Raw genomic sequence first — 26,270 nt, 5'->3', positions numbered from 1 at the left:
CATTCTCTGTGATGGTTCAGATATACTGATAACTTCATCTCTCTTATTTCTGAAGGCTGCAGTTAAGTACTGCAGGAAGGTTTTATGCTAACATTTGTCTTGGGAGCTTTTCACTCCATCAGTGATGTGAGATTGCGTTTGTTGACAGTGGATAATGTCTGTCTGTCTCCTAAGCTTTAGTAGAAGATTGTGACTGTGCCAAGGACCCTTGTCTGTAAGTGGATTTTAAAAATGCATTTACAGAAACAGAAATACCTCTTTCAACTTTGTACTATTTTCCTTTTACATTCAGCGTAAACAGCCTTTTTGGCTAGGTTTTAAACTATGATTAAATATAGATGTTTTCATCTAAAAGGTTCAGAAAATAAGCATTAGAGCAAATTTGTCATGGCACTCAACATCACTTTTACTTTGGTGCTTGCTGTCAAATGAATTTAAAGATTAACAAATAAATAACAGGATGTTTGAGTTGGGCTTCATTGAAAGTTTTCTAAATCTCTTTTTCTTTGTTTGTTTTCTAGAGTAGAATTAATTTTGAGCCTGCTAGGCACTTGTTTTGTTCATTGTCTGACACAGGTTCTTCTTTGCCTTTTCCATCATCACCGTTTATAAAAAACTTTGCAGGCCACATTATGCCCTCTGTGATGTCAACCAAATTTGATTACGTCCATCCAAATTGTGCTCCTGTCTTAATAAAATTTCAGTGATTGGCAAGATGAATAGAAAATTTTCTTTCACAGGACACCCATATTCCTTTTCCTCTCAAATGTAACAGGGATGGATATTTCTTTAACCTGTGAAACAGAAATTTTATAATTAATTTCCTTAAAACTTATTTCATGACCACCTGAAAGGAGCTCTGTTGCTCCTGAGCGCATTTCTAGGCAAACAGATTCTAAAATAATCTTGCCTTCTTGCATGTTGCTAATCGTAGGTAATAGAAAATGAAAATGGCAGTGAAGAGTCTGCAGAGATGTGTGCATGATCTGCAGCAGACTGAGTTATTATAGGCCTAGAATAAATAAGGTGAAGAAAGGTGGGAGAGAGTTCAGCAGTAGCTGATGGGTCTGGGCCCTGTCCTTTCATCTTGTGCTGGCTCTGCCACTTGTCTGCCCATGCAGTTCAGCAAGTAAAGAGTACTGGCATGGCAGAAAACTAGCCCAGAAAAAATATAATATTTAAAAAGGAAGTTATTTTTTTCTAGTTTAATGAACTACACACGTTCATTTACAGGTCAGGTGAGCCCAGTGTGCTCATTTGGTGGAAATGGGGGACCAGAGTAACTTGACTGAAAATTGGAGGAAGAGGATATCACACTCCTCATGCCTTTTGATAGTAGCAAGTTGCTTGATTTGGCACGTTCATCTTGCCTAACCACAGCCTTAGGATTGGCACAGTCATCTCATCTAACCACAACCTTGGATGCTAGAAGGGACAACAATTGCCAGGAATATCAGCAAAAAAAGATTCAGCTTAAAAGTTCATTGAAAAGTGCTTCACAAGTGAAGTTGTTAGGTTTATGTTTCTCTTAAAAACAAACCAAAAATTAACCCACTGCCAGCTGGTCTAGGGAAGTGATTGTTCCACTCTGCTCTGCTGCAGCCTCAGCTCGAGTCCTGTGTGCAGCTTTGGTTACCACAATGTAAGAAATATGTAACGTTGTCAGAGTCCAGAAGAAGGCTACGAGGAGGGTGAAGGGTCTTGAGGGGAGGCCGTATGAGGAGCAGCTGAGGCCACTTGGTCTCTTCAGCCTGAAAAAGTGGAGACAGAGGGGAGACCTCATCACAGTCTGCGACTTCCTTGTGAGGGGAAGAGCAGGAGCAGGTGCTGATCTCTTCGCTGTGGTGCTCAGTGGCAGAATTCACAGGAATGGCCTGAAGATGTGCCAGGGAGGGTTTAGACTGGATATTTGGAAAAGGTTTTTAACCCAGAGGATGGCTGGGCACTGGAACAGGCTCCCCAGGGAAGTGATCACAGTACGAAGCCTGACAGAGTTTGAGAGACGTTTGGACAAGGCTCCCAGGAATGGTGTGACTTGTGGAGATGTCCTGTGGAGGGATGAAAGCTGGACTCATGATCCTTGTGGGTCCCTTTTAACTCAGGATATTCTGTGATTCTGTCAGCTACCTCCAGCACCCCCAAAACCCCACAAACAAACGCAGCAAGGAAGCTCCACCCAAAACAAACCATATCCCAAATCACCTCTTACATAGTGGTGAAATTGGTTGCATTGACTCTCCATGATGGAAAACTTGGCCTTAACACTAACAGAGAAAACAATTTTGTTTCTCTTGTCTCTGGGTAATTCTGCGTAGCTGCTGCCTTGGGTTTGTTTTCTCTATCAGCAGTCTGGAGAGCACCCTTGTGTGTGGACAGGCAAACTCTTTAATTCTCTCTTTATCAACCATAAAATCTCTAGCCTAAATTTGTACCATGGCATATTTTTGGCTGGTATTTACAACCAAAAAAGTGGTGGTGGTTTTGCATCACAGGATTGCCAGCTCTGTCAAAATCTGTACCTTTTGTGAATTCTAGTTTGCCTATTTTAGAAATGAGAGGGAAACATACCACTAAATCCATCATTAAAATAGCATACTCAGTTTTATAAGAAAATAGGAATGTAATGGGAAATAAAATAAGTATTACAATTTAAGTGCAGAGAGAAGTTTCACTCATACACACAGACTGTGTAATGCAGTTCACTGTAGTCAGTCCTAGGGAGCTATATTTTCTGAAACTGTCTCTTCTTGGTTTTGAATAAGGCCTTTGCTAATTATTTTTACACTACAGCTTTGAGTTTTAGTTCAAGACTGCATTTGTCAAGTGCTTTCAGAGTATTAGAAAGAATATATTTTCAGACTTCAAGGGAGTGTCTTGTGTCCTAGAACCTCCACAGCAGTTTTTATTTGACATGGGGGCGTTTTAGAAATTACTTTCTCTTTGAAAGAGTTTGAGAACTATTTGCTCCAGCATGACATTTCTAAGACCATTAAGCTGTGTTTAATTGGAGCAGGTGTCGTTTGTGCTGTAAGCCTTATTGTGTCAACCCTGGCAGTAAAGTGGTTTTAGAAGAAAAAGCAACAATTCTGTAACTGCTGATGGGCACAGTAGCCAGTTCAGCAAGTTGCCTGACACAGCTGCCCATATACCATACTCTTCACCTCAAATGCCCTACATTAGCTGTGTTCAGGGGCCTTGACTCGTTAAGAATATGGCATGCCAAACAAAATGGGTTTGGGGATCCTTATAGTGATGTGGAGTAAACTGAAAGCACTACTAGATTGGTGTCATGATATTTTAAGTGTCATCAATCCACATATGAATGTAGAATTTCTGATGTGAAAAGCAAGAAAATCAGTCACTTTTTTAGAGCAATGAAACTCTTTGGGAATTAGTCACATTCATTTCATGGCTCTTAACAGATTGGTCTGTGCTCTGAGTGCATGCCTCCACATTGCAGTTTGGTTTCATTTGGATCTTTTTGATTTAAAATCTGCAAGAAGCCATTCTGAAATAACTGCTCCCTTTAAGAAAGTGGTGATGATGAGAGGTTCATCATAGCAGATACATTCCAGAGCTTGTGGGTGAATGTCTTCCAAAAAATAAATATAGCCTAGTACGTATACTGTTAAGTCATAGCAGATTGCTTTCTATAGTAATAAATGTGCCTGCATTTTTAAATCTTTGTGTTGTATCCATGTGTCTGACTAGCAGAGATTTATTACGAGCAGTTAAGGTGGTGTTGTATTCAGAATTAGTTGAATACACATTTTCAGTAATCTGCCCTTTGTTTCCCAATTTAAACGAATTTAATACTTGGGGGCATTGTTGATCAAGTCAAAGGTACAGATAGAGAAGCCTTAGGCTTAGGGCAACAAGGATGACAGTGACAAGCTTAACTCATAAGTGTTTTTTCTGGTACATGTGAAGGAATTTCCATCTCTGAGAGCTAAAGGCAAGTGAATTTCCACCCTTATCCATGCTGTTTTCTCCTCTTACGAGACTGTTAGTGAGCATTGCAATCACAGTGAGGACCATGTGATGTTTCAGATCTGTCCACTGAGAGGCTAACTCATTCCAGATAAGCCCCAAACAGACAACATTCATTTTTTACTTAGCTCAGAATTTCCTGTGCTTTGTTCTGCATCTGTTTGTGAGAAACTGCGTTATCTTTGAAAGCCTTCATCTTATTTTCTTCATTCAAGCTATACGCTAAAATGGAAAAAAGGGAAGAGCTGGAAGGAGCCCAGCTGGAGCAGTCTGCCAAAGATCCCACAGAGGGATAGAGCTGGCAAACTCCTGAAACCTCATCAGCTGACCTCTGGTGCAATTTGAGAAACCAGGAGATAAGCCACTTTTCCTGCTTAAGGTTTGGCAGCCTCAGCCAGCCATCCTGAGTAATGCCTAAAGACTGCACCAGCATTTAATGGCATTTTTCTCCTCCTTCATTTCATCCCTCACTTAGCTTCAGTGGTTGACTTTAAAAATATTTCAGTTCAGCCTCTTCTTAGCCTTTGTGTGTGTGTGTAAACAGACATGTTAGATTTAAATCTCATCTAAATTGCATCTTGACGTGCTCTCTTCCAGCCGGGTTGTCTCAAAAGCAGGTTCTCCCTCGAATACCTCACTCACACAGTGGTCATTGTCTCTGGTGCTGTGAAAGGTGAGAGTGTTCCATGGCTGTTTTTAAAGATGCTCTGCAAGCACCCCAGTGTTTTTAAGTTGCGCCTCCTGTGTATGTGGATGGATTGAATGAAGCTTAAAAGTGATGAAAATAGCATAGAAAACAGTACAGTTTTTTTCCTTTTCTCACAATGTGGGAAATTTCTTTCTGTTCGTAGTGGAAATGCTGGCACAATATTAGCAAAAGGGAGCAAGAAAAGAAGTGTGTTCTTTCATGTCTGTGTATTTTCTCATTGAGAAAAGGCATCGTGGTTGAACTGCCATATGAACATGCAGGTATATCAGATGGAGAGGGCTGAAGAGGAATTTCATCCCCTTTTGTTTTTTCCTGACCCCTGCTGCCTTGCTGGCACGTTGAGGTCTTGTTGCAGAGCCTCAGACTCTCTCTGTCTGTGGCTCCATATGCCAGAAGGAAGCGATAAGATTGCATGGAGCCACAAACCTGAGGCTTGGCACCGGAGTGGGCTGGGGAGAGGCATCTCTCTGTTACACAGTCTGCATGCAGGATGTAATTTCTCTTCCCTCTTCTTGGATCCTGTGGTCTGTCTGTCTAGAAACATGCTGTTTCTCTTCCAGGGAGCAGACACCTAACTTTTCTCTTTAATGTGACAATCTATTTGATGGGACAATAAGCAAATAACTCTGTTTTGCCAAGATAATAAAATCTGGTGCTTTCTGAAGTAGTTGTTCTGCCTCTTTGCATCTCGGGAGGTCAGCAGCAATTACCTTCAGGTAGAAGTCATGAATAAGGGATAGAAGTTACAGGAATGTGGCTTGAATTCCAAATCTTCCTGAAACATGGGGATTTGCTGCTCTTCTCCCCCTCCCCAAAATCAATTGAAGATGGCCTTTTGTGCAACAATGAGGTCTGTGGTTAGGGACTAGTTGTCAAGTTTTATTTAGATGGAAACCTGTCCCAGAAGCTTTACCTCATCCCATTGTCCTGCAGGGATGAACTTCAGATGACAGTTTACATTTGCCTGGAACTGACCTTCTCTAATTGAAATGAACAAGGCTGTCTTATCTAAGTAGATAAACACAGCGCATTTGCAATCATAGATTTAAATGCACTCTTTCATAGATTACCTTCAAACAGTATGGCGCTGTCCTTGAATATTTAAAGTCTCATTAACAAGAGACCAGAATTGAAGAGTGAATGTTCTTTGTGAAAGAGAGGTTTTTGAGCTGCAAGCTGATGCTGTTCTCTGCTAGGCTGGAGGAAGACTGTTTGGTACAAAGTCCCCTTTATGCCAGCATGGAAGGCGCTCCAATAAAACTGGCATGCAAAGTCATGAAGGTTGATTAACATCCACAGCATTACACAGGCTTATATACAAGTACTCTGCTCATAAAGTAGAATAAATGGGCCGTTAGTTCAGGCATTGCTTAGCACAGAAAACCACCTTTCTTTCTGTTGTGGATCTAGGCTTCTGCCATTTACAGCCTGGAAAGCAGGCTTTTTAGAAATAGTTGACTGATTAGAAAAATGAGTTTAAAATCATTCATGCAAACTTCGACATTGGGGTTTATGGGGAAAGTTTTGCAGACTTTAATTTTCTCTGGCATAGCTATCGATAGCATCAAGATGGTGCTGGATTGCTCTCTGGCTGGATCAAAATTCTAACTGCCCAGTAATTTTCTGTTTAAAGCCTCAAATAATTTTGGACTCAGTGGGGATAGTCTCATGAAAACTATATTTGCAGGGAAACTGAGAAAGGGACCAAGTCTTGTAAGAAACAGTCTGCTCTTCAGTCTGTGCTTTCCTACTTCCAGAACGGATTCTGCCAGGACAGACAAAGGGCTCAGAAATTTTAGCCAGGTTTTAGGAAAATAAATATCAGGCTTTTTTTCGTGACTGGTGTCTCCCTCCTGACCTTTGGTTGACCAAGTAGTTCTTTAGGCAGCAGGGATGAGAATAGACTGAAAGAGATGGTGTTTTCCATGCTGTTTTCCATGCTGTTTGTTTCCCTCTACTCAGGTTGAAAGCAATGGAGAAGTACTGGTTTGGTGTCCTCTTGTCCCTAAGGACAAGAAGTCCTCAGTTCCCTAAGGTGCTAAGGAGAGTAGGAGGGATCTCACTGAGCTTTTGGTTGGTGTATCTGTTTGCTCTAAAGTTGAATGCTGTGCTGCAGCTCAAAGGAGAAAAATCTCAGCCCCAAGGTTTGGGAGCAGGTGGTAGTGGCAATTTCAGCAGGATTTGGGGAATCCTTGTGATATGCGGAGGAGGAAGGTGCCCTCTGTAGGGGGTCGATTTTGTCCTAATGTGGCCTTTTAAGTGCAGATTATTTGGAGGGTAGCACTGCTTACATGGATCTTGCTCTAAAACCAGGTGGGGAAGTGCCAAACGAAAGTATGAGTTTAGTGGAATTAATTTGCTAAGGTGTAAGAAACTTCTGTTTCAAAAGCGTGCAGATCTCTCTCTGCCCCTTCCCCCCTCCCAGAGCTTGCAGCTCAACTGACTGTAGGTACTGTTTCGAGGAAGAACTGGGGTATGGCCGTTCTGATTGACACCTCAGCACAGAGATCATCTGAGAACTTAAAGAAATACACTGTCTTTGTCAGAATCTACACTGAGGAACAAGGGAAAGCTGCTGGAACCTCATGGATTGCAGGAATTTCTCACAGTATACATTTTGCCTCTCAAAATGCGCTAAAGTACAATTGATGTTTAAGTCTGCACAAGTTGCAGTTTTGCTGTACTTACTAACCAGCTATGTGCAGCACATGTTGCTGAACATATTTGTGCCATCTCTAAAAACAGAGCATCCCAAACCTGCGTAGGTCCCTGAAACATTGATGCACGGCTTCCTTCAGAATTGCAGAGAAACTGTTCCTAGTCCAAATCTAGCGGCGTCTGCTGTCACTGCCTGTCGTGAGAGATATTCCTATTTATAACCCTTGCTCTCTGAAATATAGGTCAGGAGTTTTAGCTTATGATTGCTCATAGGACAAATAATTTTCAGATACTTCCATGTTAATACCAGACAATAAGGAGTACTCCCTCTCTCTTTATCTGAGATCTTCATCTTTTGTTGACAACTTTTTTCCTCCCTTTTAATTGGAAGGAAGAAAAGATGTTTTGCTGTTTCTCACTGTACTTTTCCTCTGCAGCTACTTGTATTTTTTATTTTGTCTTTGTCCTCTTACTTTCCGGGCCCCCTTTGAAGTGTGAGGGTCTGTTCCTGTGCCACGCAGTGCCGTGCTGTGCCGGCAACTCCAGGCTGCTTGCTACAGGCTCAGTGTTACAGCCAAGGAGATTTCTTTTTTTCCTTTCCCCCACCGCAACTCCTGGGCTATCCTGCCTAATGTGAGAACAGATTGGCCTTAGTATTTGGAGAAAAGATCTATAATAAGCACTGGGGATGTGCTGGTAAAAAGCATCAGCATGGTATACCAGCTCTGTTGGAGTACTGACTGTACATTAATTCTCTAACTTATAATTAGCTATATTAAATTCCAATTTTCTGAAAGGAACCATTATCAAATAACACGCTGTTTGAAATCTCAAAGAAACATAAGGAATGAAAGCTTAGTCCTCTTACACTTTCATCTTTCAGAAGCAATCCCTATCTCAACATCTTGACCTACATTTTCTTTATACCCTCTCCAAGAAACATTGTGGGGATTTAATGTCTCAGAAGGGAGGTTAGGTTTTTTTAAAAAGTGTGTGTATGTGTTGACATATAAAGTTTGAGGAAAACAATGAGGCCTTCATGTCCCCAATGAGTTTTACTTTTAAGACTTGAAAGTGTTTTCCATAGTATCTCTGAGGCAAATTTTAGGTTCAGAAAGCAATTAAATGTAAAAAGTCCGACCTATTCTTTTACGGTCCACTTATATAAATCTGGCTTCTGCCTCAACCTTACCTGATTTGACATGGCAGCAGGGGGAAGAAAAAGGCATTCATTCCTTCTTGCATCGACCTCTCTGTTTGCATTTAATCTGGAATTTTCTTTTTTATGATGAAATGGGATATTTTTAATGTTTGTTTGTTTGTTGTTGAGGGAATGGTATGTTTAAAATGCTGAGTTTGTTCCCATTGGTTCTCACCCGTACTGTGTAGCTGTTTGGTGTTATTACCAATAAACAGTTCTACATGGGAGTTAGGCTTTAACCTGGGTGGCCTGAACATGCACAGAAGCAAAGTCTGTCAGTGCTGCTTTCCCATTAGATTGGTCCTTCTTTCCCTGTTGAAAAGGTTTCCAATACTCAGAGTGTGCATGATGCTATCCTCTCTGCTTCATCCCACCACATGGGGTTATGTCCTGTCTTCTCCATCTGCAGGATGAATGTTGCTTTAGCCTTGCCCCATGTGGAAACAGGGAGAATTCTTCTGCCTTTTGTTCAGTGGGATTTTTCTTTCTTGGGGGGGGAGGCAGGGGGCGGGGGTTGCTGGGGGCTGCTGTGTGTGTGTGTTCCTGTTATCACTCTGAACACATAAAGTGCTAAATACTTGCTAAACATTAACACTACTTAATAGTCCTTGCAGCTTGAGAAACATTGTAAGGTGAGAATGTAACTCCAGGAATACTTCGTTTGAGCTGTTTCATTTTAATGTCTCTCTAGCTTTTCATTCACAGGGTACTGTGAATGTACAGAGGGATTCCGTTTGTCTTTTTTTTTTTCTTTCTTTCGCTTCCACATCATATTGAAATAGAGTTAGGCAATGTTTTGACTATCAATAATGCACTTTTGGCCCTAGGTCAGAGATGTTTTTTTGATTGTAGTGATACAATGGTGAACTTCAGCATACTCACAGCCTCTTGGGTATATTTTGAAAGCTCATTTACCTCTTTAGCATATATTTCTATGCTGTTCCATTGCATGTACCTCCCACCCCTCACTCCCATTTCTCTGATGCTGTACTTAAAACAAGAGATATGCTAATGGGTGGTAGCCTTCAATTGCACCAGTGCATGAAAGGAACATTCTGTGTAATGAGTTCTGGGTTGGGGAGGAGGAAACAGTATTCTTAAAAAATTGCAAGATAGTACTTTATCTCCTTTGCTTATTTGGAAAGATAAAAGCATTAAATTCTCATCAGTGTATTGTACAGTCTTGACTGTATAAGTGCATGCTTATGGTTGTTCCAAGGTTTCTATTAAGTCAGGAAGCAGCTAATGCTGTTTCACTTCCTCTTCTGATGCCCTGAAACATGAGCAAAAAAAGCTGTTTAATAGCAGCAGAATGTTTCATGGTGGTGGAATTTAACTCCTCTGGGGGCTGGTGTGTCGGGAATTCTCCTTAACATTTCAGAAGCCTTCTCTCCAGCATCAGGTTTTCAAGTGGCTGCCCCCCTACCCCAGCTCTCATCTCTTCCCCCTGTGGTTTGCCTGTAGAGCTCACAAAAGGGAGGTGAAAGAAAGGTTAAGCTGCTGGTCTCAAGAGCTGGAAATAGAGATGGAAATTGCTTGGCTTGTGAGGAGCGTTTCCTTAAAGGCTGTTACAGCACTGACGTTTCCTGTGCTGATGCTTCAGAGATCCGCGTTAATGCTGGCAAGAATCAGTTGTTGCCCCAGTTACAACGGGGCAGTCTCTGTGTACAGTCTGTCAGGTGGCTGCAGCTGGTGTTACCTGATGCGCCACACTCGCTCTGGCCCGTGCGCCATTCCTGCAGTGGGACCCTCAGGGCTCAGCTGATGGCCAAGTGTAGGATCCTCCTGCTTTATCCCCTCTCCTGCTCTCCCGTCACTGCAGTGCAGGATATGATCTGGGAGGGATTTCTCCTAAGTGTCTTCCAGCTACAGATCTATTTCCTGGCGTGCACTTTCCCATTGCACATTCTCAGGTAGGCGGCTGGGGTGCATCAGAGACGTCCGCCAACCTCTGCCGCTGCCGTCAGCGCCGCGCAGGAGCGGGCGGGAATCCCTACCTTAGGCAGGGGCGTAGTGCTCAAATGGAGGTGAAATGTCATCGCTGCCATGCACGCCCGTGGCAGGACAGTCTGTTCATTTGTGTTGGGCATTCATGTGGCACTTGTGCTTTCAGTTTGCAGTTGGTCTCAATGTTTTACTGTCATGAGCTTTCTCTTCTCTGACAATAGCTCTGCACACAGATTACAGTGCAACAGCTGAGCAGTTCTTCATCCCAAGCATGGAGTGTAGTCCTCTGACCTTTAATTTTAAAAAGTGAGGAAATTATACTACTCACATGCCTGCCCATACAATAAATAAAATAGGAAAAAAAATTCCCTTCCCCTGAGGAGGGAAAAATGCAGATTTGCAACAGTAAGATAGGGGGATTTTTTTGGTTTGTATTTTTTTAAAGCATCCTGGTTTTGCAAGTATGGCCGAAATAGGTTTATTTAATGTATGGTAAAAAAAAAAAAAAAATAAAAAAAAAAAAATAATAAAAAAAAAATCTTCCTATGACCGCGTTACTGTTTCATGTGTTAGAACCATGTCAAATGATTTCAAGAATATGTTTTCATAATCAATTTAGCAACTAGATGAGAAACCAATGACAAGAAGGAAGGCATCCTAAAAGATCAAAGGCTGAGTTTTTTCGGAGCTTTCCAGGTGTCTGAATTTTCGTATTGCTTTACAATATCTTGTAGGTACTTTCTGTGAAGGAAAGGAAATACATGGTGAGTAGATGGTGCCAAGGGGGAAGAGTTCTCCCCCAGGGAAAGTAGCTCTGGTTTTCCCCTGAAGAGAATTCCACTTCCCTCTTAGCAGCAAGGCACTCAGCATCATGGATGACATTTAGGGTTACGAACAAAAGCCTTTGAAACCAACGGCTTAAAAAAAAGTGTTTGAGAATTGCTCAGGCAGCTTTCTCCCCTCCCTCTTTCTGGGATGTCACAGGATCTTATGCTGGCGTGGTTGTCAAGTCTATGTTAAGGCTCTGAACAGACATGTGAGCACTGAGGCTGGCAGGGAGTTTGAGATCTGGCTGCAGGCAGTGCCGATGCATCCCTGGCAAAGCGTCCCTGGCCTTGCGGGAGGCAGCCTGTGCCTCCCTGCCTGCAGTCCAGCCAGACTGCCCTGGCCTCCTGCACCAGGGGAGAGCTGTCTGGCATGTTGCTGAAGAGGCTATGGTATTATGTTAGAAGTGTCTATGACCTATTTTTTTTCAGAGTCAGTGGATATTTAATTGCTGTAAACTAAGATATCGTAATTCAAGTGCTTTGTAGAATGAGGTGACACGCCAGAGGGGAAAAAATATCCTTGTCAGCAAAAGATGTTGACAGCTTGACTCCTGGAGCTGACTGATGGATGATCTCAGAGTTAGGGAGGGCACATTCACTAAAAAGTTACTGAAAATGTAGAGCAAAAGTAATTGAAGTGGTTTAATTCAAGTATCTGGCATATGTAACTTGAGGTCATGTGGAACACCTAGCATTTAGCTCAATTAATTTTTCCCAGGGCAGGATGAGGACTTTTTCTCTCCTTTTCTTTGACTGAAAGTTCAGAGTACCTCCAGTGAGGGGAGGGCTGAATTCACGTTTGTATCACCTGGCTGCATGGGACAATCACTATAGCTGCATCGACAAGGCTGTGTTCTTGCAGCAAACAGGATCCTCATTGCTCGTGTCACATTGGGGGAAATAGATTTCTGTCTGTCTGGAGGGCTGCCCATGCTCCTGGCAAAAGTCATGAAAGGCAAATCCTCAATGACATGCATTAAAATATCAAGTGGGACTATGCAATTAGAAGTATGTCATTCAACGTTTGCTTTTCACAGCTTTTGTCACAGAGGCACCGAATGAGAGACAATTAAGCAGAGGATAATCTCCCCAAAAGGGCTTTCTGGCAGTTCTCTTGTCTTTCCCCCATTCTTTTTCTTAGAGCACACTGCTGTGCTCGAGCCCTCCTACTCTTTCAGAATCTGCTGCTTTGTTTACTTTTGAGGTGTGTGTAGAAGCCAAGCCATACATTTATGTCTCTGATAGTTGCATTTAATTTGGTTTACTTGAGAAGGAAGTAACTCAGGTACTCTGTTCTTGCTGCTTTCTGTTTGCAAATGGAGGAGGGCTGTCCCAGTCCATCAGAGGAGTGTGGATGTTACATAAGAGCCATGCTGCATTTTTAGCTCCTGCTGCCAGCTCTCCCGGCTTCTCCAAAGACTGCAGCAGAGGTCTGGCCTGGCCCCTGCCTGCTGCTGCTTTTTCAGGGAAAGTGCTGGCTGTCCAGGACCCCAGTTCCAGAAATGGGCTTATCTCCATCAACCCAGATCATAAGCCTGACCTGTTTGTGTGATCCCTACCACGAATCACTGGGAACTGTGCTTCTTTAGAGGGAAAGCACGTAGCAAGTGTTCATCAAGAGGCTGTTTTGCTGTTGTTCCCAGTTTCATGCAGATATGCAGTTTTCAAATTACACAGTCCGTAAGGGTTTCCTAGAAATCCTAGCAAATATAGCCAAGCCTTGCTAAGCCTCTGGGTTTTAGGAGCACTTTTCTTCCTTTTCAGGCTCACAAGCATTCATTGTTACAGAGACATTGCATGCCTTTTATTTCCCCTGTTGTTTTATTTGCACATTCATACGTTGTATTTTCTTCCAATTAGCAGGCTCTTCCTTGCTTCACTGTGTTTGCCTTCACCTTCTTTCTTCCTCCTTCTGTTATACTCTGTGGAGACACAATTGCTAATTTTTACTTTCTAGTGTAGAATAGCTGTTGTCTAGAGACATGCTCTTGGCATAGCTTTCTTTCTCATGTTACTTAAAATACCAGAATGTCTTTTTTTAATTTCCTTTTTCATCTTTACTAATCTATCTAGTCCCTAGGTGCCAAGGTATGGATATTTTTGAAGTGTGGATTTATTGTTCCTTTGTCCATCCATACCTAGTGGAAGCTTAACTCTGAAACAGGATGAGTCTAAAGGCATAGCCCCATGATGCTAAAGTAGGGGGGAAATAACTTGACTGAAAAATGGGACTGCAGTGGTATATTGCAGTTAAGCTAGCTCTATAAAAGTGCTTCAGGAGTGGAAGGAATTGCCCTCCCGTATTGACATAAGTGTGACAAAGACCTGAAACGGTAATTAGCTTGCTTTACTTAATTCTTATTTAACAATGTAATCCATGCTCTTTCCCTCACATGGGGGATATCTGTGAAGGACAAGTAAAAATACTTTGGAAACAGAGGCAGTAACTTTTCTCCAAATAGCTCTCAAATGGATAAAACAAAACAAAAACAAAAAAGGTGGAAACAAAAGGAAGAACAAAACATTTTATAATGAAATTATTTCTTTCACAGGTTTATATTACAACATATGTTGTGTATTATGTTATGAGCAACAAAGGTATGTATCTTGCATTTGGAGTCCTCTGAAGCTTTCTGACTGCAGTCGAAGGAGGCTGTGGGACTGAGGTAGAATTGAGTTGTGTGCATCAAATAGTGTGATTCCTTGACAAAGTACAGGAAGAGAACATGGTGCTCATTTCCCTGGTGCTAATGGGAATGTTTATGGTACCATAAAATTGACTGTGTTTGTTTGTCACAACTTAATGGTCTTTACACAGCCTGGTACCAACTTACCAGAAATGCTACTGCTCTCCCCTTATCATACAGCTGCAGGGGCAATTGTTATCATACAGCTCCAGGGGCAATTGGTAGGAGCTCGATAGCACAATACAGCACACAGTGAGCAGCTGGTAGGGTGGTGATCATCAGGTCTCTTTCCTCCTCTCTCTCTGTTCTGGTTCATTCAGGACAGCTCTGGCTTTTGGGTTTGGAGACAATTGTTCCTTAGGTTTCCTTTTCCTCAGCCTCTCTCTGTAAAATTATTAAAAATATTTTAAAAATTCAAGGGTAGCCATTTGTGATTTTAAGGTATGACTTAGTTGTCTGCATTTGTAGGAAGGGGATTTAAGAGAGATGATTTTATTCCCTCAGCTTTTTTTGGGTCAGCATTACTGCTGCTATCTCCTTCACCTGTCAATGAAGACCTACCTCGCTGCTCAGCCTGTTTGATACTCCCATTCCCTCCTTCATCCAGGCCACACCATCGTGGAGTCCAGGCTATGGCCTCCATTCTGCCTTAGGAAGTATAAAGTGCCACAAGAGATCATGTGTTTACTTGGAGGAGTGAGAGGTTCAGAGTTTTCATTGTGTCCTTAAAAGTGCAGTAATGTCATTAATCAGAGAGGTGTGTCACTTTGAATACTTGAAAAAAATCCCCCAAAACCTAAAATATGAGAAGTATGGACAAACATCAGGTGAGGTTTTTCTCTGTTCATACAGTGCAGACACTGGCAGGCATTTTTTGGGTGCTTCACTGGTTTATTTTGTTTTAAATATCTTTCAGATTTATATTTCATAAATCAAACTGGGGCTTGAAGTATGTCATATGGCCTGGGGTAGTTTCCTGGTAGAATTAAATTATGTTCGTTTTTGACTGTTGTATTCCTATTTTGGTGAGTTTAGTACCACCGCAATCCAAAGCTCCCCCAGATAAAAACAAAACACTCTAGAAAGTGTTGTGTTGAAACAACAGAACAGTTAATTTCAATTAACGCTGCTGATGGGCAATGGACTAATATGCAGGACACAAAGTCACAAAATGTCTTTGGTTGCTTAACAGTGGTTTTGGAGGGAGCTGTAATGGGAGTAAGGAGCTTCTTTCAACCTGTATTATTTAATCAGTTCTCTTTGGTGATCTGGTCTTTTGACAGGCTGACAAACACATCTTGTGCTGTAATGTCATTCATGCTTGGCTTCCATAGTAATGGTGTATATCTACATATAAAAGCACTCTTCTAGTCAGTTATGAAGACTGTACAAGCTATTTGCTAACAGTCTTTGGCATAATGGTACTGCTTTATGCATATGCTCTGTTATGGACTGCAATCAGCCTAATGTCCAGTGGCTTGTCATCTGAAAAGCCCACGTACTGTTAATTATCATCATGGTGGCAGCACAGAGCATCGTGTGGCATAAACGACGATGGTTTCATGCTGTGGCTTTTTTATTTAGAGGCAGAAAATTGTTGTGGTTTTGCATTACCAAATTAGATGAAAATAGCCTTTATGACAACTATCCTTAAAAAAGTGGATAGGGAATTCATATCTCTTATCCCAGAGAAAAATGTGGTTTGTTTTGTTTTTAAATTATGTCACTATCATGAAAACCCCGTTCTTTAGTCTCTGAGACAACCAGAGCATGAAAATAGGCCTTATTTTTGAAGCATGTTGTCTGTTTAATATGTAATGTGATACCTTGTCATGCTGTGACAATGTGACAGATGGCATTTGCACTATAAAACTAAATTGTCTTTTGTGCATAGCTATACAACAGCTAAATACAGTAACTCAGTACAGTGTGCTGATTAATGTAGACTGCAGATGTTTTAGAGATACCGGTGTGTTTAAACTTAGCATCGAATGACTAATGTACTTATTGAGCATGCCTACCAAGATTTTGGAAGTGTTGCAGCACATAGTCTAGCATGTAAAGGGTGGTTTTGATAGAAGTCAAATTTAGGCTCACGGGCAATGCAATATAGATTTGTATTGCATTGCAGCTGGTTGTCTGTTACTTATGAAAAATGTTGGATGGTGAAATGTGAAATGGTGAAAACGGTTTATTAATTATAATTTCTAAATAAACTTATATATAAAGATACAGCTTATAAGAGACTGTAACACCCTGTAGTTCAAATTGTTTGGGTTGGAAATGACCTCTAAGATAATCAAGTTAAACTGTTAACCCAGCACTGCCAAGTCCACCACTAAACCATGTTCCAAAGTGTTAAATATACACATCTTTTAAATGCCTTCAGGGATGTCCCCTCAACCATTTCCCTCGGCAGCCTGTTCCAGTGCTTGCCCCCTCATCCATAAAGAAATTTTTCCAAATATCCATCGAAACATTGAAGCTATTTCCTTTTGTCATATTGCTTGTTGACTGGGACACCAGCTCCCACCTGGCTACACCCTCCTTTCAGGCAGTTGTAGAACACAGTAAGGTCACCCCTGGGCTCCCTTTTCTCCAGGTTCAACAACCTCAGCTCCCTCTGACACTCCTCATAGGATTGATGCACCAGACCCTTCCTCAGCTCTATTGCCCTTCTCTGGACATATCCTAGCCCCTCAATGTCTTTTCTGTGGTGAGGGGCCCGAAACTGAACCTAACACTCAAGGTGTGGCCTCACCAGTGCTGAGCACAGGGGACAGTCACCACCCTGCTCCTGCAGGCCACGCTATTGCTGACACAGGCCAGGATGCTGTTGGCCTTTTGGCCACCCAGGCTCTTGTTCAGCCACTGTTGACTAGCACTCCCAGGTTCTTTTCTGCTGGGCAACTTTTCTGCCTCTCCAGATCCATCTGCAGGGCCTTTCTACCTTCAGCAGATCAATACTCCTGCTCAGCTGAGTGTCGTGTGTGAACTGACTGAGGGTGTCCTCAGTCCCCTTGCCCAGGTCATTCATGAAGATGTTAAACAGGATTGGCCCCAACACTGAGCCCTGAGGAACACCATGAGTGACCAGCTGCCAACTGGATGTAACTCCATTCACCATGACTCTCTGGGCTCAGTTATTCAGACAGTTGTTTACCCAGCAAGGAGTGCATCCATCCAAGCCTTAAGCAGCCTGTTTCTCCAGAAAAATGCATGGGAAATGGTGTGAAAGACTATACTTAAGTCTAGGTAGGCAATATCTACAAGACTGAAAAAAAACAAGAGGTGTATGTGAGACACCAGTTTATTGTTAGTTTTGATTTCTGTACAGAATATGTGTGATACATTCTGTACCTGTGTGAAACGGCTGGCCAGAGGAAATATTTTAAAAGATGATGATAGGAATTTTCCCTCCCTCTGTATTTCAGGCATAGAATTCATGTTGGTGGTCTTCCACGATGTGGCTGTGCTCAAGAGTTTGTACGTGTTCAGTGGTGCTAAACTTCCAGACCATGGTGAGGCATGGTTAACCTTCAGACTTTGTAACTCTGCAGTTAAACTCTTTGCTTTCTAACTTTCGTGTCAGCTCTCCTAAATGGGATGTTGCAGAAAGAAAAAAAAAATCACTAATATTTTAAAACAAATCTTTCCTGTACAACTCCCAAGACTGCAGAGCTGAAGTTTGGACAGGCATACTACTCCATAAGGATACAGAGCTTTAGCTCCATGCCTATGTAACTACAATCCCTGCTATTTATTACATGCTCTCATAAGGAATATTGTCATCCTGGCATGGTGAGAATGCTGTCTTGAGTAAATCCCTTTTTTGACTTACTGTAACTTGTGTTTGTTTTGCTGCTTGCCCTGGAAACTGGACTCTTCTAGTTCAGCTTGCAGTTCGGTTCAGCTTGCAGGGATCAGGGAGGAATGCAGGGAAAGGGCTGCCAGCGGGGAAACCAACCAAAATCTCTTGGCAGAAGGAAGAGAAGTATTCCTGTGTAGTCAAGAAACACCCAGGAGCAGAGTTATGTATTTCACGTGTTGTTGAGATCTGCAGGATGGCTCTTCTGGACCGTGGACCCTCTGATGTTATCCTGTATAGAGAGCTGTGAATATGGTCATGTTGAAATTGTCTTTGTTTAGATCATTTAATGGTTTTGATATCTTTGGCTTGTGTTTGTGGGGTGTTGACTGCTGACTTTCCTAACATAATGGCTTTGTCGGTTGCCTCTGACTGTGGGAACTGACTCTGAGAAATACAACTGAATGTATTTTTTTTTCCTAAACTGCCTTAGGACTGGGAAACAGCGAGCTAAAATAGGTGTTGCTCTATTGTAAGAACATGGAAATGTTCATGCTGAGATGCCTTGTTGGCATTAGAGTAAGTGATGTGGAAATAGTGTTTTGGAAACATTGTGAAAGTCTCTTCACCCAACCACTTAGTTAACTAACCACATGACGCTGAAATTCGCTCAGATGCTCTCCTTTGGTTTCCTGATTATTCAGTAACTTTAATAATGAAGAACATACCAGTAATTGCAATTTCATCTATTTTTAAAACCAGCCAACGCCAAACCCTCCCTTGCATTTTTGCTGCCTTCTCTCATGTTGCTGCTTTCTGCTCCTCTCTTCCCCCATCAGTATTCCTTCTGTGTATTTATAGTTAACATCATGTTTTACTGTACAGTGCATTCCCAGGTATTGGGATTTTGCATCACATCTTCAGATGTCCCCAAGACCTGTCCTGCACGTGCCTGTCAGTCATCTCTCCAGAGGACCAGAGATGAGTTAGATCATGATTTGAGAAGAATTGTAGATTGCTGCTAAAAGTGTGTGTATATCACCAAAACCAGTAAGGTCAGCAAATGTGTACTAATGTAAATTAAGCCCTGCCAGTGCTGGAGTAGTTGAGTCTTACTTGCTGGGCTCTTACGAGAAGCAATCCACTTGAGTCAGCACAAGCCCCTATAATGAGCTAATTTAAGCCGATTTAACTATTCTTTACAGACTCCTTTTGGTGAGCAGGACGTTCTGGTTGCTGGAGTAGGCTCAGCAAGAGAAGCAAAGTGGGTAGTGAGCTGCAGCAGGAACAGGAGAGTGCACACTGTGTGCAGGTTGTAAAGCCATAATATCCGAATTCCGTAAGGATCACCCTGGAGGGTACAGCTCAACTCTCATAGCAGAGCCCTTCCTGCATGTGAAAAAATAAACAAACTTGTAGCCACAGACAGATTGGAAAACATTCAATGTCAAAGGCAAATAAATAGGAGGTGATAGAAGTCTCTGTAATAATGACTAGTGTGCAGAAAGGGCTTTTGTGCTCTCTCTGGCTTGTAACAGAGTGGATGAAAAAATGACATTTGCTGCTTTTTCTCAATACTGATAAGTGGAAATTCCTTTTTTTTTTTTTTTTTAATATTTTTAGGCATCATGTGTCTAAAACTGTGATTTGGTGTTGTACCGTTTGTTGAAGTTTAAAAACAAATTCAGCAAAACTGTGAGGTTGACATTTATGTGACTAAGATACATTTTAGAAAGGATGTTAAGATCTCCATGGTTTGGTTTTAAGCTGCCCTTTTAAATTATTAGGAATTAGTAATTGGCCTTTCTCTGAAGGTGTCTAGTCTTGATCAGTTAGAGCCAGAACAGTGTACTTAAGGATCATAGATGTCATTTGATACGCGAGTTCCTGTATTGTGACTTAATTAAATAATTCATTATTACTGACTTAATTAAGGCAGTGTTTATTCAGTGACTTTGAACCGTTCAGTGTTTCAGTTCTTTTAAACTTTGGCAGCAAATATGCACTACTTCTCTGTATATATAAATTATTATTTCATGTAAGTCATTTCAATATATGAAATCCTACACTGACTTATAATGCAAGCTGCTGTACTTTCAAATTTAATTTTAATGAGATTTAGGTTTTTTCAAAAAATCTAATTTGACTTTTAAAACAAACACTTTCTATTACAGGAATAAAGTCTTATTTTTATGAGCCGTGATTTATTTATTCTGCCTAGTTATTCAGGTCTGGTGGTTGGTCATGAGTCCAGCTGCCAGGAGAGAAGGCAGTGAGAACTGGGGCTAAGATGAGCCTAGTGGTCAAGGGACAGGCAGCCTCTGCCAGCTCTTAAGCAGCTGAGAATGTCATGGGCTTTGACAGGAACCAGGGCTTGCTGGCACCTGGTTTAGAGGTTGAAAGGCACAGCCATAGAAAAGCAGTAGAGGAACTATTTGTCCCTTTGATGTGATTTGGCTCTTGAGGGCTTGCTGGTTCCTTGACTGTTGCTGGGTGCTCTGAAGTAGCCACTCCTTGGAGTGGTTCAGCTTTCCAGACTGTGCAAAAAGCGTTTCCTCACTCAGCTGCTTTTCTCTCTTTATATACATACACAGCTGTAGTACTCAGCTTTTCAGAAACATGAATGCCTGCTGCTTGCTGTAGTTGGTCTTGGAGGGTCAAACCCACATGGGTTGATGCTCCTTTTAACTGCGCCAGCAGATCTGTATGTCCTGTCCACTGCACTGGTGCCAACTCATTAATGGTGATAGGAGTGCCTGAGTATCACTTGGCAAAACTGTAGGGTCCCCATCCTGTCCTGGGGCCTCCAGACCTCTCATAGCTCCCAACTGATGCACAGCAGTAAAGAGTGTGTCTTATTGCAGTTAGAGATAACAGGAATGGCATTTGAAGGAAAAAGTATCTGGGAGCAAGCTGAATGCATTTGATATAAAGATGATTGAGTGGCAGTAAACTTTACAACAGCCTGCTTCAGCATGTGCTTTCTCTCCAGTGCTTGAAAGGAGGCTTTGGGTTGTGCCTTTCATCACTTCAGAGTGGATTTTGCAATTATGCTGGGCCTGAAAATCTGTAGAACTTGACACCCATTCCCAGTATTTATCAGTATCTCTCATTTGTAGTTTTATGCCTCTCTTTTAGGACACTTGTTTTAAGTTGGTTCCAGTGGACGATAGCTAACATCAGTTACCGGCAATATTACTGCATCTTGGAATGGTGCTGGTTGTGATGAATAATGGTAGGCAAACCAATACTTTTTTCCTTGAGGAACACAAATCATGCTTGTCTCCCAAGTGAGCTGATGGTTTGGCAGGGTGAAAGGATGAATAAAAATTGCCTTCCAAGTGCATGGAAGTTGACAGCCTGAAAGGTGATTTTCTTGACTCATATACTTCAGGTTTCTGAGTTTTACATATGGCAAGTCTCCAGAACAAATATTGCTTTTGGAAAACCTAATCAAATTCTGCCATAAGAGTTAAGTTACTGAGTGTCAGGCCTCAAATGATATGCTTGATTTAGGCTTCTCTGGAGTTCAAAAATTGTAAATTTTATCAGCAGTGGTTTCACGGAAAAATGCAAAGCAAAAGTTGAAACTTTTATAAGAATAAACTTAAGCACTAGGGCTTTTAGAGGGGGTGAGTTCAGCATAGAAATATAATCTGTTCAGTATTTTTTCAAAGTTTGCCTTCATTTCCTTGGGAATGCTTTGAAGGGATGCTGTCATCCCACGTCATATTGTGTTTTTACACTACAAACCCTTTTGTAGTATCATGTGCTGATACTGAAATTTGTTTTATTTGTTGGGTCACAGTTTGAGATCCCTTTAATGAAAAGGAAATATCAAAAGGAATTCAACAAAAGGGGGGAGAAAATGTAAATTGGGTCATTTTACTTCTCCCTGATAGTCTTATGCAGGCTGGAAGAGACAATTTAATGCAAAAACTCATGTGTAGTTTCAGCTTGTGCTCTGTGGGCTGTGTATTAGGAAAAAAAATTGAGCTACCAGTTTATAGACTCTTCCCCAGAAAAAAACAAAACATGTCTTTTCTTTATAGATGGAGTTTTTGAAACAGTATACGTAAAACAGATGCAGCGTGTGGCTACCACATAGCCCAAGACAAGAGCAGTTTGGTGTAGTTCAGAATGAGTAAGAGCAAACTTTGATTGGGAAAAGGAGAGAGATATGTGATGCAGGCATTGGATTAGGCTGTCTAAAAATGGGCAATCAGAGCAATTAGATTGGAACTGGGGAAGTTCAGAGCCTGCTGGCCAGTCACAGTGCCCAAGCAAGCAGTGAATAAATGGCCTTGTGGGGAAGGAACATTTGGTTTCAGCTGTGGCCAAGCTTCTAGTGCTTGGAGACAGCAGCTCACTGGGGGAGGTGTTTTTGCTCTTGCTCTGGTTATGCTTCAGTGTCTCTTTGGAGCTGAGCTTGGTTGAATGCTTGGTTATGCAGTGGGTAAGTGCATTGCTGATGCTGGATGGTGATTTTCCTGACAACGGAAGTCTGAAATGCTGTGGCACTGATATAGTGCTGGTGGAAATTCCTGAACTGCAGTTCTTAGTGTTTTCAGTGTGGTACTCTGACCAGCCTCACTGCCTGGCTCATCTTGGAAGGGGCAGCACAGCCCTCCACCTCCCCACCCACGTTTTTCCTAAGGTGCAATTATAGAGAGACTGAAATGGCTAAGGTAGGGAAATCCTGTCAGCATTTCTCTGAGGAAATAAAGCTGTGAAACAAAGCTTTGTTATGCCATTTCTAAAACTATTTGGGCAGAGAGATGAGAAAGCATTCTCCTGGATAAAATTGCAGCTCCTCTGGTAATAAGCTCTTATAACATCGAGTAAATAGTGAGCTAATAAAATAGTTTCCTCCCTCTCATCCTTGAGCCTGCTGAAGAATGTGTTACTATTTTAATTCTTCCTTAAGTATGCGTGGGTTCATTGCCTATCTGCTGTTGTTTGTAAGAGTATATTGTAGTTACTTGGTGGCGTAGAATACACAAAATTTGTTAAATGTTATGCTTGCAAAGGTCCAATGCTGTCTTCTGTCTGTGTGACTCTGCTTGCTGTATTATTGCTCCAGGAGAGAAAAGTCACAAAAGAGAAGGCAGCTGTGGACTGTGTACCTTTGCTGCCCTGTGTACTTTTTCTGGCAGTCTGGAGTTTCTGTAGATGAGTGACACTTGGCCAGAAGAATCAAAGTCAGGAAATGGATATTTAAAATGGACTTCTTTGGGATTTAGGATTTTTTTCAAAGGATCATAAATTGCAGTAGTTAGAAGCACCAGAATGAAGAGCAAGATAATGTCAAATTGAACCAAATGGCAGATTAATTTTATATCAATCTACAGATAAATGCAAAATACTCTGATCGATGCTAGTCACAGGAATTCTGTAAAACATTGATGAATTTGACTAAGCTGTGTCCCCTTTTCAAATTTGACAAGATTATAAACACTATTGCAAACACTCGTACTGTAGTTGTTTGAGATTGGGATCTTAGAGTTAACCAAATCAAAAACAGGCAAAAAAACCCCAGGCTGGCTAATTCTTATTGAAGTACCTCTTTGCAAAGTCAGTGTTATCAGTTCACCTCTTTGCAAGACAGTTGCTTTGGGCATCAGTTCTCTGTTGTGTCACATATGAATTTTAATAAAATCACTGCAGGTTTTGAATTTTGTGTACTCCTTTGTCATGTTTGCAGGACTTCTCACTAATGGCCAATCTAAAGGATTAGGACCAGGATCAGAACAGCTGGAGAATGAGAAGGACGATGCATCGCAAGTGTCCTCAACGAGCAACGATGTTAGTTCTTCAGATTTTGAAGAAGGGCCCTCAAGGAAAAGGTCAGTAGTGAATTATGACTAAAGTAGAGCCTTTCTTCTTTGTCTCTTTTGTCTTAGACTGTATGTTATGTTAGCAGTAGGGTATGGTTGCACCTACTGCCTTACCATAAATGGACTTTCCAGCATGGATTCCTTCTGTGAACAGCAAAAATATAGCAAACTTTGCTTCACCTGTTTGTATAGATGGTTCTCATGTCTGTTTTGGAAAGCATGGAAAAGCATTGGTATTTTACAGTGGATAAATTTTAATTTAAATGTTTTAAGACTCTCTCCTCTTCTGGCGTTTGCTGCTCAGGCCATGTCAGTATGTACGTGTGTGCAGTTTCAAGGAAAGCATCACTAAAGGTAGTTACTGTTACTGTTGTTATTTTTAGTTTTCTGTGAATGAAACCATGTGAAGTTAAAAGATAGAAAAGGGCAAACCAGATGCTTCTGAGAAGAGGAACTGCATAGCAATGCAGTGCAGTGGCTGTCGGTTACAAAGGACTACTTTGAGGTGCTGCTGCAGCAGGCTGCCTTCTCTTTCCTGGAAGTCACTCAATGTGCAAAATGTGGGTTAAAATCATAGACCTCTAGCCAATCATTTACAGAAAATATGCTGAGAATGCAGGCAGCTGGGAGTTGTCCTCTCTGTGAGGTAAGAATGACAACAGGCTGTCTAAAAAATGCCACTTAAAAGAGAGAATCACAAATATTTCCTCTACCTTTTCTTCCTCTGCACTTCTTGCATCTGAGTTCCAAACCAAAACGAACCATACAGTTATAATAATAGTAACAACAGTTCTCTTTCAAACAAAAGATGCATCCCTGTTTTCTGTATGACTTTATAATTCCACTGAGAAGCCTTGTGGGGTGAGGAGACTGGTGTTTTCCTGGGCACCTTCCTGTTCCAGTGTTTCCCATCCCTGGTTCCCACAATCTTTTCTGTACACTCAAGCCACAAACTCACACTCAAACTAATATGCCCACTTAGCTCATCAGGCATATCAGTAAAATTTATGTTATCTTCCATACTGGTGGAAATTTTGCAAGGCTTATTGGATCCTGCTGCTGGTCAGGGCAAAGATACTTGTATTCTGATTTTGGGCTTTGTGAGAGGACTGAAAATAATTTCTGGTGACCTGTTTAGGTGACATCTTCGGTTGGTGTGATGCTGGGAGGCCATGGTCATTATTTCGTGGCCAACCTGTTGCTTGCACCTTGTCTTAAAAGAATTTCTGCTTCCCTTTACATTTAGTTTTTCCCCTTCATTCCTCCACTGTGCTGGCATAATGGCTTGCAGGGTCACACCATGAGTACCTTCAAGAAGCTGGTTAGGATTAACTATAATAGCAAGAAGAAGGTGAGTTGAGTTTTTTTGCCAGGTTTCAGCATTTTTAACCTGCATGAGACTTATCTCTTGTTCGGAGTATGGTTATAGGAGCAGCTGCCGGTGCAACCAGGGGAGCATGCTCTTCCTCTCTTGGAGCTGGCAGGGACCAGGAGGGCTTGTCCCTTACGCCGTACCTGTTCCTGGTGCCCTGCGTAGTCCAGCTTCAGAAATGAGTAGGATTTCTATATGACCAGTCTCCAGAAGCTGCATTTGAGTACTGCTGGGTGTTTGGAAAAGTATTTGTAGGTTTGGGCTGAGGGAATTCAGACCCTAAGAGGCAGCTGCGTGGTTCAGGCATATTAATAGGGAACTCAGTCCCTTTGGTACTTTTCAGAATAAAACAGACAAAAAACCCCACCCCCAACACAGACCCAAGATGAAAACATTTGCTGGCTTTCACAGAAAGCAAGGCTTCATTTCATTACTTCTTCAAGCATCATGAACTGTTGAAATAATATTACAGTTGTTACTTCAGTTGCTGTGAAGGAGACTGTTCTTGTTTTGTTTCCATTTACACCCAAAACAGACTTTTACCTATTTTTTCTTCCTCCCTGAGCTTCCTCTTTGCAAACAGACCTTTTCTGGGTTCCTTCTCTTAAGCTGTACTGGAGCATGTTGAGTGGTTTTATGTCATCTTGTTTCCTTTTAGGCGTTTTGTTTTGTTTAGTTGAATATGCAATATTTCTTCAATACAGGTTATCTTGCAGTCCAGAAAGAGTTGTGTCAGGAATATTGAGTAAACAAAGGACGTGCAGGAAGATGATGAGGAGGCAAATGGAATCTGTGGGTTGGCTGCCTCAGTTTATCAAGCTCTGAGAAGTTACATCCTCCTTGTCTTCCCCTAGGGTTTCTCAAAATCAAACTTTTCAGTTGTCTGATCAGCTGTGTGTATAACTAATGACACTCCTGTAATAAAATACAGCTTTAAAGACTGTAGCTTTAGCAATGTACTCTAAACCAACCATTCCATGTAAATTACTATTTATTTCTTTACAGCTTGTGGGGTTTTGTCGGAATGTTTTTTTTTGTTTTTTTTTTTTTTTGGTGCATGGCAGGAATGGTCTTTCAGAAGCTTGAACCTGTCATCTTCTAAAGGAGTAAGTCACCTGTATTTCACACTCATGATGGAAACAGAGTGCTAAGCAAATAAGCATAGTAAATCGCGGAATCTGCTCTAAAGGGCTCCAGTTTCTTTAGTAGTTTAAGACTCTGGTTTGACCTTTCA

General features: G+C 41.6%; 1 protein-coding gene across 1 annotated transcript in view; it reads left to right on the top strand.

Annotated features, from left to right (window-relative positions):
- The window catches only part of JARID2 (jumonji and AT-rich interaction domain containing 2), a 210,241-nt gene that overhangs the window by 95,937 nt on the left and 88,034 nt on the right, over nt 1–26,270 (top strand). The window contains exon 3 of the mRNA XM_063403007.1: nt 23,532–23,673. Coding sequence (XP_063259077.1) covers nt 23,532–23,673 — 142 coding nt within the window. The remainder of the gene's footprint in view (nt 1–23,531; nt 23,674–26,270) is intronic.

Source organism: Prinia subflava, chromosome 1, assembly GCF_021018805.1.
Source record: "Prinia subflava isolate CZ2003 ecotype Zambia chromosome 1, Cam_Psub_1.2, whole genome shotgun sequence".
Lineage (NCBI taxonomy): Eukaryota > Metazoa > Chordata > Aves > Passeriformes > Cisticolidae > Prinia > Prinia subflava.
Note: the sequence above shows the minus strand (reverse complement) of the source record. Positions and strands in the feature narration are given on the sequence as shown.